Source organism: Mytilus californianus, unplaced genomic scaffold (assembly GCF_021869535.1).
Source record: "Mytilus californianus isolate M0D057914Y unplaced genomic scaffold, xbMytCali1.0.p SCAF_1, whole genome shotgun sequence".
Classification (NCBI taxonomy): Eukaryota; Metazoa; Mollusca; class Bivalvia; order Mytilida; family Mytilidae; genus Mytilus; species Mytilus californianus.
Window position 1 is genome coordinate 137,510,932 of NW_026262581.1, and position 17,823 is coordinate 137,528,754.

General features: G+C 32.7%; 1 protein-coding gene across 3 annotated transcripts in view; it reads right to left on the reverse strand.

Annotated features, from left to right (window-relative positions):
• The window catches only part of LOC127736392 (uncharacterized), a 38,528-nt gene extending 26,305 nt beyond the window's left edge, over nucleotides 1-12,223 (reverse strand). The window contains exons 1-2 of one of the 3 annotated variants that reach the window (XM_052246926.1): nucleotides 12,159-12,223; nucleotides 6,256-6,370 (exon numbers count right to left, since the gene is read on the reverse strand). In XM_052246926.1, the coding sequence (XP_052102886.1) occupies nucleotides 6,256-6,367 (112 nt within the window). In that variant the 5' untranslated portion in view covers nucleotides 6,368-6,370; nucleotides 12,159-12,223. Of the gene's footprint in view, nucleotides 1-4,239; nucleotides 6,371-8,925; nucleotides 9,230-12,158 lie in introns of those variants that run through there. The other 2 variants (XM_052246910.1, XR_007998962.1) reach the window with 2 other exon arrangements.
• Between the last annotated feature and the right edge of the window lie 5,600 nt (nucleotides 12,224-17,823).

Here is a 17,823-nt window from a genome sequence, read left to right on the forward strand (position 1 = left end):
TACATCCAGGAATCTGATCCACGAACAAAAAACGCCCCCTTTTCCAAAAATAGACATAGGACTTAAACTACAGTTTAAGTCATATGTATCGAAAACTACTGCAGTTTAAAACAAAAGGTACAAGGTAAAAATAATCAGCAGGACCAGGTTAACAAGGAATTTTCTTTTTGAGAAACTGAAATGTCAGTTTTAGCAAATTCTTCATTTTGTGGTTATAACCTATCCTGAAAACTTTAATGGATATAGAGAAACTTAAAATAGTAAATATGAACGGAACAATAAGAGCTACAAATAAGTCAACAAGGTGAAATTGTCTATTGACTCCTTACTGGAGTTTTTGTCATTAAAAACATTGGCACACTATTTTGGCTTTCTTGATAGACATGGCAGGTCGACATGATAATAGATTGTTAAAAACTAAAAACAGCTGCCTAAAATGACGAATTTTTGTCAAACGTTTTTCGTATTTGCATATTATCTCGAAAACTATATTAGATAAGTCAAAACTGTAAACAACAAAACAGATAAGCAATGCAAGATAAAAATTTCACAGGCGAAGGACTTATGCGCATAGGAACCTCTTGGTTTTTGTTATTTTTTTCTGTCAAATATTTGAATTTGTGTATTGGTTTGTGCATATAGATTTCTTGTTCATATTTTAGATTGAATCCACTTTTCCTAGTAGCCAACACAATATGGAATATAAGCGTATCTTTTTTACTTTTTTTATTGGTTTAAAATCATCTTTCAGAAAGGATATGTTAATGATAGTACAAGTTATAAAAATGTTTATTACAACTATCACAGCCTAAGCATGAAACCTGACGGTTTATTCTCTGCAAGTTTCAATGCTTGTTAAATTGGAACAACTTTCAATAGGAAAAGTCATTACAGTACATTAAGCAAAGTACAATTCTTATCAGTACATTGAAGAAAGTACAATTCTTATCAGTACATCATACAAAGTACTATTCTGATCAGTACATCACACAAAGTACAAATTTGATCTGTACAATAAACTTAGTACAATTCTTATCAGTACATCATACAAAGTACAATTTTTATCAGTACATCATGCAATGTACAATTGTTACCAGTATATCACACATAGTACAGTTATTATCAGTACATCAAACATAGTACAATTTCTATCAGTACATCACACTTAGTACAATTCTTATGAGCACATCACACAAATTACAATTCCTATCCGTACATCATACTAAATATATTTCTAATTAGTAAATCACACAAGGTACAACTTTTATTAGTACCTCACACAATGTACAATTCTTAACATTACATCAAACAAAGTTCAATTCTTATTAGAACATCCTACAAAGCCCAATTCAATATATGACATGATACAGAACACAACTGAATACACAACACCACACTAATCACAGCTGAAAACAAATCATCACATAAAGAAAATTTCTACACATGACACTACACAAAGCACAAATCAACACATAACGGCAAATAAAGCACTATTCAATAAAAAGAAAATATATCACACAAAGCACAATTCAATACACAGCAGATCATTATTTAAAATACAGTTCAATACAAAAAACCACACGAAATAAAATTCAAAACTTAACACCAAACACAGTTAATTCAATACACGACACCGAACAAAGCATAAGTCAATACATGACACCACACAATGCAAAACATAACAGTAAATAAAGCATTATTCAATACATAACATCGCACAAAGCACAATCAATACACAGCAGATCATTACATCAAGCACAGTTCAATACAAAACACCACACAGAATACAATTTAATACATACCACCACACAAAGTACAATCCATAATAAATAACAGTACATCACAGAATGTGCCATTCAATGCATAACATCAAACAGATAGTACAGTGCAATATGAAATATTACTCTGAACAATTGCATATTATCACATAAGATTACACAGTCCAGATCGCTGAATATTATATCTAAAAATATACCAATTTCATTGTAATTCTAAAAAGTACATTATAATACAGACAGACTTTCTATTCCATGCTTCTCGTTTCTCGTTTTTTTTTTAGATTAGACCGTTGGTTTCCCTGTTTGAATTGTTTTGCACTAGTCATTTTGGGGCCCTTTATAGCTTGCTGTTCGATGTGAGCCAAGGCTCCGTGTTGACGGCCGTACTATGACCTATAATTGTTTATTTTTTTATACGTTGTGACTTGGATGGAGAGTTGTCTCATTGGCACTCATACCACATCTTTTTATTTATATTGAGATTAACATACAAGGTTAGTGGTATACTATATATCTCAACTTGTTCGATTCGCTCGTGTTTGATTTTAACGACAGAAATCTCTGTATTACTGAAAAATTATTGCACCAGAGTTTTCGATATCACAAACTAGTCAAAACATTTACTAAATTTTATCATCGGTACAAGGACATCATTCGTAAATATAAATCAACATGCAGACATCTTATACGTTCAGGTATTTCACATCCAATCTTTTATGGTAATATTCTTTACAAAGCACAAAAATGTCGGCATTTACCTCAAAAGCTAACCAAACCTTTAAACAGACTTATTCAGAAGGGATATTGTTGTCAGGTCATTGAAGATGGCATATTTTAGTATTAATATTGATTCACTTATAGGGTCTTTGCATCGGAAATAAACACATTTGTTCTAAAACCAGTTGTTGGCATGATACGGGTTATGTTCTTCTCATATATTTTATGATGTTATGATACTAAACCCCTAACGGGAGGTATTGTGCTTGATTTTCATATGATGAAGACAAAATCTTTCAATCAGTTTAATTGAAGTCTGGAACTGGCATGTCAGTAACTGCTAGTAGTCCTTTGTTAATTTATGTATCATTGTCATTTTGCTTAGTTTCTTTTGTTATCTATTCTGACATCTGACTCGGACTTATTTTGAACTGAGTTTTACTGTGCGTATTGCTGTGTGTTTATTTATTCTACATTGGCTAGAGGTATAGGGGAGGGTTGAGATCTCACAAAACATGTTTAACCCCGCCGCATTTTTGCGCCTGTCCCAAGTCAGGAGCCTCTGGCCTTTGTTAGTCTTGTATGTTTTTTAATTTTAGTTCATTTATATGTTTTGGAGTTTAGTATGACGTCCATTTTCACTGAAGTAGTACAAATTTTTATTTAGGGGTCAGCTGAAGCCCGCCGACGGGTACGGGATTTTATCGCTGTGTTGAAGACCCATTGGTGGCCTTGGGCTGTTTTCTGCTCTTTGGTCGGGTTGCTGTCTCTTCCCTGAGGGTATCACAAGCCCAGTAGTCAGCACTTCTGTGTTGACATGAATTATCATTGATATGTTCATAATTATAAATTAACTGTTTACAAAATTTTGAATTTTTTGAAATACTAAGGCTTTTCTACCTCAGGAATAGGTTACCTTAGCTGTATTTGGCAAAACCTTTAGGAATTTTTGGTCCTCAATGCTCTTCAATTTCGTACTTATTTGGCCTTTTAAACTTTTTTTGATTCGAGCGTCACTGATGAGTCATTTCTATACGAAACACGCGTCTGGCGGAAATACTAAATTTTAATCCTGGTATCTGTGATGAGTTTATTTGACATATTCCCCATTTCCATTTTCAATTTTAAGTACTAATTAATCTGGTTCCCTCACTGGGCTTTTTCAGATGTTTCAGCACATGGTAATTTAATGTTTGGATCAGCACGACTCAAGTTCTTTATATGTTCTGTGCCATTCTCATGAGTGAATTGTTATTCTCAGTATCTAAGTTTTTGTTTTAGGTTTCATATGTATCGTCTGATAAAGTTCAGAAAATGAGGATAAAATTTGTGAATGGAGCAGTGTTAGCTAATGTGGCTGACTGTTCAAGGTTCTAAAAAAAAACATAAAACGATATGACTACTGGTGATGATTGTGATGACAGATTAGATAAAAAAAATTGGAGCTGCCTGTTGAATCATTTCTTTTTTTTTGTTGCTTGGAGACCAACATTCTGTACTGTATGTTGTTCACACTATTTGTATTTAAAACAATATCTTGGATAAGGAAAACATACTGGGGCAAAATATTGCTCCTCTGCTTCCTGTAATTTCATCTGTATTTCTCTAATCATGTGGTGTTTCCCTTTTGAATAAGCAAACACGATACAACTTTTAACTGAGTGAGACGTACATGTGATAACTTTGTGAACCAGATTTGTTATATTCAATTAGAATAACTAGAAAATAAGGCCTATGTATTTAACAGACAATGACAAGAAAATATATTTTATCGTATAAAGTATATTAAATTCTTGCATAGCTCTGTATTATAAATAGCTTATATCAGTTTTGGTTTGAATCCATTTTGGTTTATAATTGCATATATATTAATTTGCAGTTGAATTACCTTGATTTTTATGTTCTCAATATGAAATCACTGATCTTATCAAAAATTTCTGTTCTTTTTTCTGGTAATTTAGAACAAAATTTAGGAACACAATCACATGAGAGTTTATAATTCACTGATGAGAAAATTTCCTAAAGAGCATTCTAATTTTAATTTAAATGTTATAAATTATGATGAGATTTCACTGGATACAGATTCAACTTAATTGACAGATTCTGTATGATACTAAATGAATATATATAATTGGTTGTAGTACACGTATCAAAGTCAGGTAACACCATTAGATTCCTTGGTGGATATTTTATCCATAAGATATATTGAATTTTGCCAAGTATCTGCCATTGTAATCACAAATAAAACCGGAAGACTCAGTATGATTAAAACGAATACATTGAACATTTAGTTCATCATTCATGCTAAACAGTATTTTACTATCCTGTCCATCTTTTGATATTACTCTTATTGTATTTGACTGAAAATCTGCTACAATAATGTTACCATACGTATCTGTACAAAGTTCTCTTGGTGATGATAAATCTTGTTTATACCGCCAGATCTGTTTACCTGATCCATCCACACAGTATACTGCTTTACCTACCATGTCACTATAGATAAATCTGTCATTATAGTGAACAAAGAACATTAGGTTTGTTTCACTCTGAACTGGTATAGACTTCATTGTTTCTCCTTCAAAGTTTATAACACGAATTTCATCTTTACTCAAACCTACAGCTAGATAATTATTGGTGAAGGATAAATCATAGCAGTCTTTGTCTAATTCGATAACTTTGGTAACTGTATTATTCTCCATATTGAAGATCTCAATGGCTTTCTTACCAGGATAAGTTATGGCTATAGTGTTCTGATTGATTTGTGTAACACTGCAGGGCACACCATATACTCTAAACTCTTCCTTATGTACACCTGAAGCAAGAGTAACCCGGTTAACGAAATGGCGAAGTTCCACTACTATAAATCTTCCATCCATCAGACAAATCATGTCAGTAATTCTCCGCAACATGTAGATCATTGTCTTTGTCTCAATATTCATTGTCATGTTGCTTATGTTGGATTGATCTCGTGATTCTACTTGTGCTTCCCTCTTCACACTTGTTTTTCTATTTATGGCTACTTTCGATTTAACGACCGTTACTTCTCCTATGGATTCTAATGATCCTAACTTGTTAATTATCCTTTCAATTTCATCATTTTGTTTAATTTTGATTTCAAACTTGTTAACCCTGTCATCTTTTTCTAGATCTTCCACATATCGTTGATATTGATGTACTTGTTGCTCAATCTGATATACACATAGAAATGATTGCAGTTTGGACGTATTTGTTGTGACAATATGTAGATTGTCTTGCATGTTTTGTAAGGTTATCCTTTTCCCTTCAATTTCAGTAATAAAATCTGTTGCTTTTGTCTTTTCTTGGTCCAAGAGCTTGTCTACTTCTTGAAATAACTTTTTATTAAAGTTGTCTAAATCTTTATTCACTTTCTCTCTTATTTTGAGGATTGATTCTTTTATGCCTTCACATTGTTGTTCTCCTGCTTTGATGTTATTTGATTTGTTGTTTACTATTTTATCAAAGAGATGTAAGGTTGAGTCGACATCTTTTTCTACAGATTCCTTTGATATATCTACCTTGGCATTCTCTACAACACTTGCTAGACTTTTTATTCCAGTACATTTTGAATGACTGGTGGAAATACATTCATCACAACAAGGCTTTAAGTGACTGGGGCAGTACAAAATTAGTTGTTGACTATGTTTGTCACATTCTGTTTTTATAGCTTGGATTGATGGTTTATAACTTTTAATATCAATAGTTTTATGATCACGTGTTGCTTTAGATCTTTTATGATGACCAGAACATGTTGAACATAATCCTTCCTCGCAGTTGTGACACCAGAATTCAGCTTTTGTGCTTTCGTTTCCCTCTTGACAAGGTCCACATGGTATAGGCTTACTGGATGCCATGACCTTAACATATACAAAATACAAATACTTTAGATTCATAAAAAGACCATATTGCAAATTGATCTGATATTTTGTGACACTTATATTGACATACTGACGCCATTCAAAAATAACGTTTGCTTAATGGAGAAGGACATTTTCCCTTTTGATGATTTGAATTTTGAGGAACGTTGTAGACAAATAAAGTTAATAGTGTCTAAACATGACCTGAACATGTACACATTGGTTTATTATTGAGTCTTGTTGACAAGGTCTACATAAAATAAAATATTATGTGTCCTTGATAAGGTTTACATGGCCAAATCATGGCCTTACAAGGTTTGACATAATGAGATTGTTTTTCTTGGTCCACTTAATGCAGATATGGCCTAAACACAAATAAATAGATGAATGATGAATCGTTGGTGCTTAAAATCTCTTTCAGCTCAATCGGCTATTTTGTGGCGGCCAGTTTTTATTTGTGGAAGAACTGGCCATCCTAGTTAATCAAGATTGGAGTCGAACGCACCTGCCACGTTCATTAAACGAATGTAATACAGTTGTGTTTTAAGTGGTTTGTATCTAGAGATCAGTCATAAAAAATCAATATATAACAGACTGTTAAATGTCAGCATTAAAAAGTCATCTTGTGAAAATGAGGAGATCAGTTCAAAAAGGTTAAACGCACCAAAGGTAAGTACACAAAATAGATAGTTCTGAAGGAAGTGGTTTATAAATAAGTAACACGACGTATGCCACATGTGGAACAGGATTTGCGTAACATTCCTGAGCACCTGAGATCACCCGATTTTTACATTTTATGGGGTTCGTGTTGCTCAGTCTTTAGTTTTCTGTGTTGTGTTTTGTATACTCTTTATTTTTTGGTCTTTTTCGTTTTTTGCCATGGCGTTGTCAGTTTATTTTCGACTTATGAGTATGAATGTCCCTTTGGTATTATTCGCCTGTCTTCTTTCACGAGTAGTTTACAAGTGACAGTTTTAAGTCTGACAAGAATTGGCTACATATGCTATATATCTTTATAATTCTGCTGGAAACGTGACCTCTGCTTTAGAGTTTTTGCAATCTATCTTTTGACTAAAAACCATAACCTACGTTTAGAAATATGAATTGATACCAAGTTGATCACTGAAGGATATATATCAAGTGCCCCACGAAACCTCTTTCTAAATTATTAACATAAATGTTATCAGCAATCAAAGCCGGGCTTCAAAGTTATTGTGAAACTACCTATTCTAGAGGTCACGTGAATCAGATGTGGAAAGGATCTCTTAGAGTACATACAATCTAGGACTATTCCATTTCAGTAAAACATTTAGCTTTTCTACACTTTACACAAGTATTCCCCATTCCAAACTAAAAGACAAATTGAAAGAGTTGGTCCTGTTTTGTTTCATAAAAAAGAATGGCCAACGTTGATACAAGTATCTTGTCTCATGAAGGATAAATCGTACTTTGTAAAAAATTACTCTGATTCAAACAAAAAATTCTCTGAAATTGACATTATCAAGATACTTGATTTCTTGATTGACAACATGAATGTAACGTTTGGAAGACGTGTTTTTCAACAAACAATCGGCATTCCCATGGGAACCAACTAAGCTCCTCTTATTGCCGACTTGTTCCCTATTCATATGAGGCTGATTTCATACAGGAACTTCTTAGGAAGAAAGAAAAGAAGCCGTAACATTTAACTTCACTTTCTGCTATATAGATGATGTTCTCTCACTTAATAATTCAGAATTTCGTGACTATTATATGTTGAACACTATCCCAGCGAACTTGAGATAAAGGATACAACAGATACAGTTAAGTCTGCCTCATATCTTGACCTACATCTAGAAATTGACAATGAGGGTCGGTTGAAAACAAAAATTTACGACAAAAGAGATGATTTCAGCCTCTCTATTGATAACTTTCCATTTCTATGTAGCAACATTCCAGCAGCGCCTGCATACGGAGTATATATCTCCCAGTTGTTACGATATTCCTGGGCTTGTATTTCCTATCATGGTTTCCTTGATAGAGGGTTGCTGCTCACATGGAAGCTATTAAACCAAGATTTCCAAGTGGTAAAGTTGAATCATCCCTTCTCACATTTTACGTACCCCGTTAGGAGTTGGTTGACCGGTATGGAACATCTGGACCTTCCAAATTAGACTTATCGCCGGGTTTGAACTTGCATGAGCAACACGACTGGTGCCACATGTGGAGCAGGATAAGCTTACCCTTCTGGAGGACCTGAGATCTCTTTGGTATATTCCACTCTCGTATATTACAAATGTATAAAGAAATCTTATTTCAAATTTCTCGTTCACAACTCACTCATTGTCAACTAGGAAATTTACTTAAATTGAGAATGGAAACGGAGAATGTGTCAAAGAGACAACAACCCGACAAAGAGCAGAAAACATCCCAAGGTCACCAAGGGGAATTCAACACAGAGAGAAAATCCCGCACCCGGAGGCGGGCTTCAGCTGGTCCCTAAACAATAATGTAAACTTGTTCAGTGAAATTAAATTCCACTGCTTTATTCGATCAGTACCGTCCTGGCTTGTTATTGTACTGCTGGTAGTACCGTCCTGGCTTGTTATTGTACTGCTGGTAGTACCGTCCTGGCTTGTTATTGTACTGCTGGTAGTACCGTCCTGGCTTGTTATTGTACTGCTGGTAGTACCGTCCTGGCTTGTTATTGTACTGCTGGTAGTACCGTCCTGGCTTGTTATTGTACTGCTGGTAGTACCGTCCTGGCTTGTTATTGTACTGCTGGTAGTACCGTCCTGGCTTGTTATTGTACTGCTGGTAGTACCGTCCTGGCTTGTTATTGTACTGCTGGTAGTACCGTCCTGGCTTGTTATTGTACTGCTGGTAGTATAAGGATGGATGATTTAACATACATAAAGAATTAGTATGTTGAACATTTAAAGATTCCTCCCAATAATTCGTTAGAATTTCTATAACTTTTATACCTTTAAACAAGTAAGTACAATTTTCAATCTTTCCCATACGTCCCGTAAATTTTATTTGTAAGTACAATTACTCTTCCTAAACTATTCAAATCGCAATTTTTTCAACCAAAATGTATATTGTTTTTGTTTCAATTAATCTTTTTAAAAAAACATGTGCAGTTTAGTTATACTACAATTACGTCAAAAACTACTACGGAGCTCTTAGATATGAATGTGAATGAGTAAATGGATTTTGCAATTGATATATGGATTAAACATGAATAAATATAACATAATCAAATCATAAAGTAGTAATAGAAATTAATTAAAGGAGATAAAAAACTATAACTAAATGAGATGAACAGAAAACAATTACATCTTGTGGTCAAACGTTCTTCACTGAATTGCAGGTGTGTATACAATATGTCAAGCTCTTATTATCCACCCTTATATTTTCATTTGATGCTAAGGAATTAAGGTAAATATGGTAGTTTCCGGTTTGAACTTTGAGTGTCAAAAGATAGCTTAACTTACCCTGATTCCATAAATATAAATTCCGTAGTAGTTTTTAATTCAAAACAGGAAATAATATGTATCATCCATTTTACATGAAGTCACTTCTAGTGTCAAATAATTTTTTACTTGAACACCTATTCAAAATTTCAAATATATGTGGTTTCTGATTTCTTTTAATAAAACTAAGGAATATAACAAGTTACTTCTGGTTTTAAAATGTCATGTCCAGTGTCAAATAAAGGGTTACTTTATACTGATTTCAGTTAACTCGCTACGTCTGGTTTATTAAGGACACTCTCAGTTCATTGGATAGATAACTTTACACTGATTTAGAAAATGTATGTATATTATGCCTTATCTGCGAAGTAAGTGCAAAAATCAACTACTTCTGATTCAATTTGGTTCAATGTAATTCTGATTGAATTATTTTCATGGTCACATACTTTCAAGCATTATACAAAAGAGTTGAAAGGAGACTTTGTATAACAGTGCTTCATTTTGAAGTACCGATCATTTTATTTTTGTTTTTAACATTTCATGGCCAATAATTCATAAATGTCACATAATTTCTTTGGCCCAAATGTACCATATCTTCGTCTCAATAGCCAAAAGAGTTTATGCCAGTCCAGTCATATATATATATATATATATTAGTTTCAGAGGAGATGCAATAACACCAAAGGTCAAAATTTAGATTATGGCCCTGACCTTTGACATTAACCTCAATTTCTATCTCATTTTATGTTTTATCATGTTAAAAAACATGGTGTCCAGAGACAATTTATATTGATTTTGATGATGATGAATTTTTAAATATTCTCCTTCATTAAAAAAACTTATAAATCTCAATATTAGGGGATAGATCTGGGATATGGGAGACAACTCTTACAACAGTCCTATGTGCATTTTAACTAAGCAGTTATTGAAACAGTTGACTTGATGACAGGGGCAAATTGTAGTCTTAGGGAAAGAAACCAACGTTACGTATTATTGTATTGAAATGTAAATCAGTCCAAAGGGTAATCGTCCCATAATGAATCGTTTAGTGAAACTGAAGAATTGTTTTTATTATGTGCATAAGCCAACATGTTTTAAGATTTTGTAAATTTCAAACCGTCAAATTCAATAACAGTTTTTGATTTTCATGGTTTATACACAATAATTGTTTCGTCAATTCTTTTACAGGAATTATAAAACGATAACTTTGTTTGCTGACAAAGTCTGAACAATAATTGTGTTCATCAATAGTTTTAACTATGTATTCAAATTCAGGCTACAAATATTACCATGACGTTCCAGATTTACTTTGAAATATGTTTTTAGTACGCATTTTGAAAGTCATGAATATTCCTAATGAGAACAATATTAGGAGCTTATGTTCATGAAGGCTTAACTCATCAGAGTATCCATCTTTTTTTCTAATTGTTTCATATTTTTCATGTCGGGGCCTTTTATAGCCGAACATACAGTATGGGTTTTTCCTATTGTTGAAGGCCGTACGGTTGCCTATAATTGCTTACATCCACTTCATTTGAACTTTGGTGGATAGTTGTCTCATTGGCAATCATACTACATCTCCTTATTTTTATATATATGTACAAAACCACACTACAATATATGCTTACCAGTGTTTTCGATCGTTTTTATGTATCCCAAAACTGGTCATATTCAATATACCATTAACATAAAATCTAACAAAGCATTTCACTTAGACTTTGGCAGATGATGCATGGATTCCTACCCTTTCAATGGTGTAAATACAAGAAAAATTTCTCGAGAGGAAAATTTTTGTGAAAACCAAGGCCTAACCCATTTAAATCTTAGTTTGTTTCTTTACAATTATGAAAAATAAGATTCAAATAAGTGCATTGTTACTAGTATTTGGTCAATGGCAGCAATGATGTAAAATATAATTTTGATTTATTATTATGGAAATATTTAAAACTTGAGTTTGCTGATGTAGACTCAATTTTGTAGGAATAATGTACTGTATGAAGCAATCTTACACAAATTTCTTTTAGTATTTCTTTCAACGTAAAAACTTAGTCACATACACTATAATAGTTAAAATTTATACTGATCATTGTTGAATGCAACAAAAATTTCCGGACAAATCTTTTAAAGACCTGAAATAATTGCAGTCCAAATTATTAGAGATTGCATAGGTTGAAGAGGTGAGGCCTGGGGAGCGATGCAAAATATCCTAAATAATATTCTCATTAATATTTGTCTTTATAAAAATAGTTGACAAACATACCATGCCTTGTATCACCAGTTTGTAAAAGGCATGATCGAGAATCACTTTGTAAAGATAAACTATAACTAAATACCTCTTAGCAGAAAGTCACATCATTCTCTATGTATCACAGTGGAAATCACTTTCCTTTGCAGTTTTCTAAAGGATGTGGTCATATCAGGAAGTAAATAACTGATTCAGTTTCTCAGTAAACATTTTTAAAGTGACATTGATTATACATGACCAAATACGGCTAAATTGACAACAACACTTAAGTAAGCTATAACTTTCATGACCCATATAAGGAAAAAGTGTGATATACTGATAATAGAAAGGCCTTTTCAGGAATATAAATCTTTTTTCCTAGAAATGTAGTTGCTTATTTTTCATCAGTACATGCAGGTTTTAATTGAAAGAAAAATAAATATATCTGTCTTGTCTGTTGTTTATGACTCTTTTAATTATTTTTTTTCAGATTTGGATTATTATCTCTTCCTCTGAAACTAATGGGCCAAATTTAACCAAACTTGGTCACAATCATCATTGGAGTATCTAGTTTAATAATGTGCCCGATGACCCTGCCTGTCAACCAACATTAACGACATAGCTAAAAACAAAACATAGGGATAAAATGCAAGTGTCTATTATCTTGAAAGGCACTATAGATAGAGAAAAACAAATGCTCAGAATACTGAGATCTACCTTCATAACTTAATGTCTACCTTATATAAAGGACACGGATTTGAACAAATAATGAATGTAATTTAGGACACAGATGTGAGGAAAGAACACAGATTTGGGGCTGGCAAAAGAGACAGAGATTTGAGTGTCATGACATCATAGGACACATATCTGAAGATATAAAGACTTCTTTAAAGATTTCACAGTTTTCCCCAAACTTTAACATACGAGGAAAACTGTGAAATCTTTAAAGAAGTCTTTAGATATATAAAAAAATCAAAAAGATTCCTTGTAGTATAATCAAATAAGATATGACTGAACAAAAAACATCGTGTCCACAGAATTTCATTTATTTTTTTTCTTTATATTTGTATTATTTCCTATTTTTTCTTTTTTTGCTTTTATTTATATTTTTTCTTTTCTTTTCTTTTTCTCAATTCTCTATCCTTTTCTTTGTTAATTGCGTTAGGCTTTTTTTTTTTTTTCTTTCTTTCTTTTTCTTCTCTGACTGTGCAAATGCCTCATTTTACTATTACCTTTAATATATATATACTGAACTGTGCATGCTCTGTATAATTGTTATTGTAATATTATGTAAAGGAGAAGACTTCATAAGTTGGTTAAACTTGTGTCCGATCCTTTTTGTATCTATGAGCAAATAAAATCGTTATAAACTCTAAACATATCTGAGGAAGGGACTTACATGTAGATTTGAGGCCGGAGAGATTTGACTCTTACATATATACTGTATATAAAAATAAAATGTGGTATGATTGCCAATGAGGAAACTATCCACCAAAGTTCAAATGAAGTGGATGTAAGCAATCACATCAGATCAAACAAATCAAGTTTATTGTACAAAAACAGGCCTCCAGCCCACGGTACATTTATAAGTTCACAATTTATAACTACAGTTTAATAGTAACATTTATTAGACAATACATCACACACATAATATACATATATATATATATAAATCTTATTAATTTGTACAATGTTTTAATAGACCAGTATTTGTAATAAATCAATTCATTTACCAAGTATATTAATTTTCATAAAGTCACAGTGACAGAACTTCCTCTCTACAGCATTTAGCTTTTTTCAAAAATATTGCAAGATTTTTCAAAGTATTTAAATTTTTAATTTTAAAAAGACTAATTAACGTGTCTTTGTTACAGTTACTTTGACAATATAATGGTAAAAAATTCTCCTTATATCAGCCACAATCGGACAAACTAGTACAAAATGGAATTCATCTTCAATTTCATTTGTATTACAAATTTTACACAACTTATTTTCCCTTGGTTGAGTTTCATGTCTACCTTGTTCTATGGCAAGCTTATGGTTTGAACATAATGTAGGCAATTATAGGCAACCGTACGGCCTTCAACAATGAGAAAAACCCATACCGTATAGTCGGCTATAAAAGGACACGACATGAAAAATATGAAACAATTCAATTGAGAAAACTAACGGCCTAATTTATAACAAAACAAAAACAAATATGACAGACATGAAACAACGACAGCCACTGAACAAAAAAGACATTATATTGTTTAACATTTCACAGCGGTGTAACATGTTTCTTTAATTATTCTTCCCTTAGTTTATTTATTTTGTATTTACATTGTATCATAGATCAAATTTATTTGTTCAGTGTATGTTCACTGGTGTTAATATGTCTTTTGATTGAGTTAAGCCATTTCAATTGATATTTTATAGTGTGTCTTTCTATGTTGTGATGTTACACTATTGTTTCAGATAAGGGTGAAGGTTTGGTACCATTAAAACGTTTAAACCCGCTGCAATTATTTGAACCTGTCCTAAGTCAGGAATCTGATGGTCAGTAGTTGTCGTTTGTTGATGTGGTTCATAAGTGTTTCTCGTTTCTCGTTTTTTATATAGATTAGACCGTTGGTTTTCCCGTTTGAATGGTTTTACACTAGTAATTTTTGGGGCCCTTTATAGCTTGCTGTTCGGTGTGAGCCAAGGCTCCGTGTTGAAGACCGTACTTTGACCTAAAATGGTTTACTTTTATAAATTTTGACTTGGATGGAGAGTTGTCTCATTGGCACTCATACCACATCTTCTTATATCTATTAAGTACAGATCTGAGAGTAATCGCAATTACTGACAGCTACTTCAAAATCAATAACAACTAATAAAACAAAATCATGTATCTAAGACTAAAATATATCAATCAGTACACATCGAACATCCAATGGATTTAGTGTAAAGACTTCATTAACAGTCAGAGAAAAACATGACCTTTTGCAATGCCAAAATATAGGTAACGACAGATTGTGGTACCGTTAAAATGCATATGTGTACAACAATACTATTTAGTATGGTTTTAATTTACTGATTACAAAATCAATATTTGTACCAATCTAGCTGTCAGTAACTTAGTGTCTTTTTTGTTGTTAGGGATGAGGGATGGATAAATACCCTGCTATGTCCGGTCTGTGTTTTGTTTGATGTTTTTCTGCTTTGTGTCGATCTGGTGAGTTAAGCCTTTTTCAACTGGTTTCCATAGTTTGTTCTTATGTTGTGCTGTTACACCACTGTCTCAGGTTAGGGGAGGGTTGAGCGCTCACAAACAGGTTAACCCCGCCACATTCTTTATGTGCCTGTCCCAAATCAGGAGCCTGTAGTTCAGTGGTTGTCGTTTGTTCATGTCTGCCATATTTGTTTTTCGTTATTGTTTTGTTATAAATTAGGCCATTAGTTTTCACAATTGAATTGTTTCATATTTTTCATTTATAATTATACATTATAATTATAGTGACACAATTATAAGGTCAAAGAACGGCCTTCAACAATGTGCAAAACCTATAGTGTATAAATTAAATCAAAACGTTATTAATGTCATGCGTCCGAAGCGCTTTTCTGGATTTACCTGCAAAATGTGAAACAATTCAAACGAGAAAACTAACAGCCTGGTTTATGAGAAAACAATAAACGAAACATATAGCAACTAACGATAACCACTGTATTACGGGCTGCGGACAGGCAAATTAAAAATGTGGCAGGGTTAAATAAGTTTGTGAGCGCCCAACCCTCCCCTAATATTGGACAAGATTTCTGATGTTCATACAATGCTAAATAATAAAGTGTAAATATCTGTTATCGTAATTATAAAGATAATAAATAACTCATATAGAAAATTAATAAAATATACATTTATATTGATTTCATGCAAGAATAAAGAACAGTAATATGGATATGCAATAATAAAAATTTCCAATAGTAGATTATTTTTGAATAGTTTTAAAGGTTGACTCATTCAACTATGTACCAAGTAAGAAAGATGATGTTCAGTGTTCTATGTTTTCATTTTTGTTTTTAATTTTTTTCAGAAAGCACTGGTTTCAGCAATATACAAACTTTTGGATATCAGCATGTACTTGCTCAGCTTCACACAGTACTGAATCAGGGAGTCAGGGAGGTGTTTAAAGGGTTTTATAGTGACTATTCAAACTTCTATAAGTATACTGGACGAGTTTAATACAGAAGAACATATGTATGGATAAGTTGCATTATATTCAAATGCAGATTTTATATTGTACTCAATAAATAACATGCTGGGTTACGGTTCCTTGTATTGGAGTTATATTACAGAGACAAATCTGTTATGCCATTGGCAAAATGTAGACTAAAATAGAAGTAGGAATTTAATAGATATCTTATAAAGTAAGAGCTTAATAAAAATGTTGAAAGTATAAGTTTTGTGTTCAAGTATTATATTTCAACTCTTTTAATATGTTATAACCAGTACTTAAGTTTTGATAAGTTATTGTGTAATAAATAAATTGTTGACCTTTTTAAAAACATTTAAATAAAAAAGTTTTAAGGACTGCCCTCACTTGATAGCTAGTATCAGATAACTACATAAAGCACATATACCTTAATTCTCTATCCTAGCTCTTGTATAAAAACATCTTGTTTTATTATGAACGGATAAAGCATTCTTTGTAAAAAAAAATCGCTCTGATTCAAACAAGCAATTTTGTGAAACTGACAACATCAAGATGCTTGAAAGTTTTATTGACAACATATTTGTAACGTTTGAAGGAAGTATTTTTAATAAATAATCGACATTCCTATGAGATATAATTGTGCCCCTTTTTCTCGTCGACTTGTTCCTTAATTCATATGCGACATTCTTTATACAGGAGCACCTCAGTTAGAATGAAGAGAAGCTAGCTTTATCCTTTAACTTTACTTTCCGCTATAAAGAAAGTTCAGTAAATTATCCCAAGTTTGGTGACTATGTTGAACGCACCTATCCCATAGAACTGGAAATAAAGTTTCCACAGATACCGTTTAGTCTGCCACATATCTTGACTTAAATCTAGAAATTAACGAAACTTTACGACAAAAGTATGATTTCAGCTTCCAAATCTAAACTTTCTATTTCTATTCATTAACATTCCAGCAGCGCCTGCATAGGAATTATGCATCTCCCAGCTGGAAAGATATTCCAGAGTTTGCGTTTCCTGTCATGATTTTCTTGAATGATGGTTGCTGCATACAAGGAAGCTATTGAACCAAGGTTTCCAAGTTTTGAAGTTGAAAAGTTTTACGGACGCAATCTCAAGTGATGGAATATCTATGTCACAGATGACCACGGGTATGTTCCAATTGCCGTACCTACAATCCTGGTTTCGTTTTCACGATTTTGATATTACCGGATTTGTGCTTGCATGAGCAACACGACGGGTGCTGCATGGGAGCAGGAACTTCTTACCCTTCCGGAACACCCGAGTTAACCACCGATTTTTAGTAGTGTTCATATTGCTCAAACTGTAGATTTTTATGTAGTGTTTTGTGGATTTGTCCGTCTTTTCGTCGGTTTTCGTTCTTTGCCATGGGGTTTTTAATTTATCTTCGACTTCTGAGTTATGAATGTCTACTTGGTATTTTCTGCCTCTTTTTTTATATTATAAGTTGATAGGTCATACATTCTACCCGTTGAAGTTTATCAATGTAACTTGTATGAACGAAAGATTGATTGTTGTTTCCTTAACGTCCAATTTCAATTTTTGCATCTTTTTAAATCAGAAATGGTATGTATC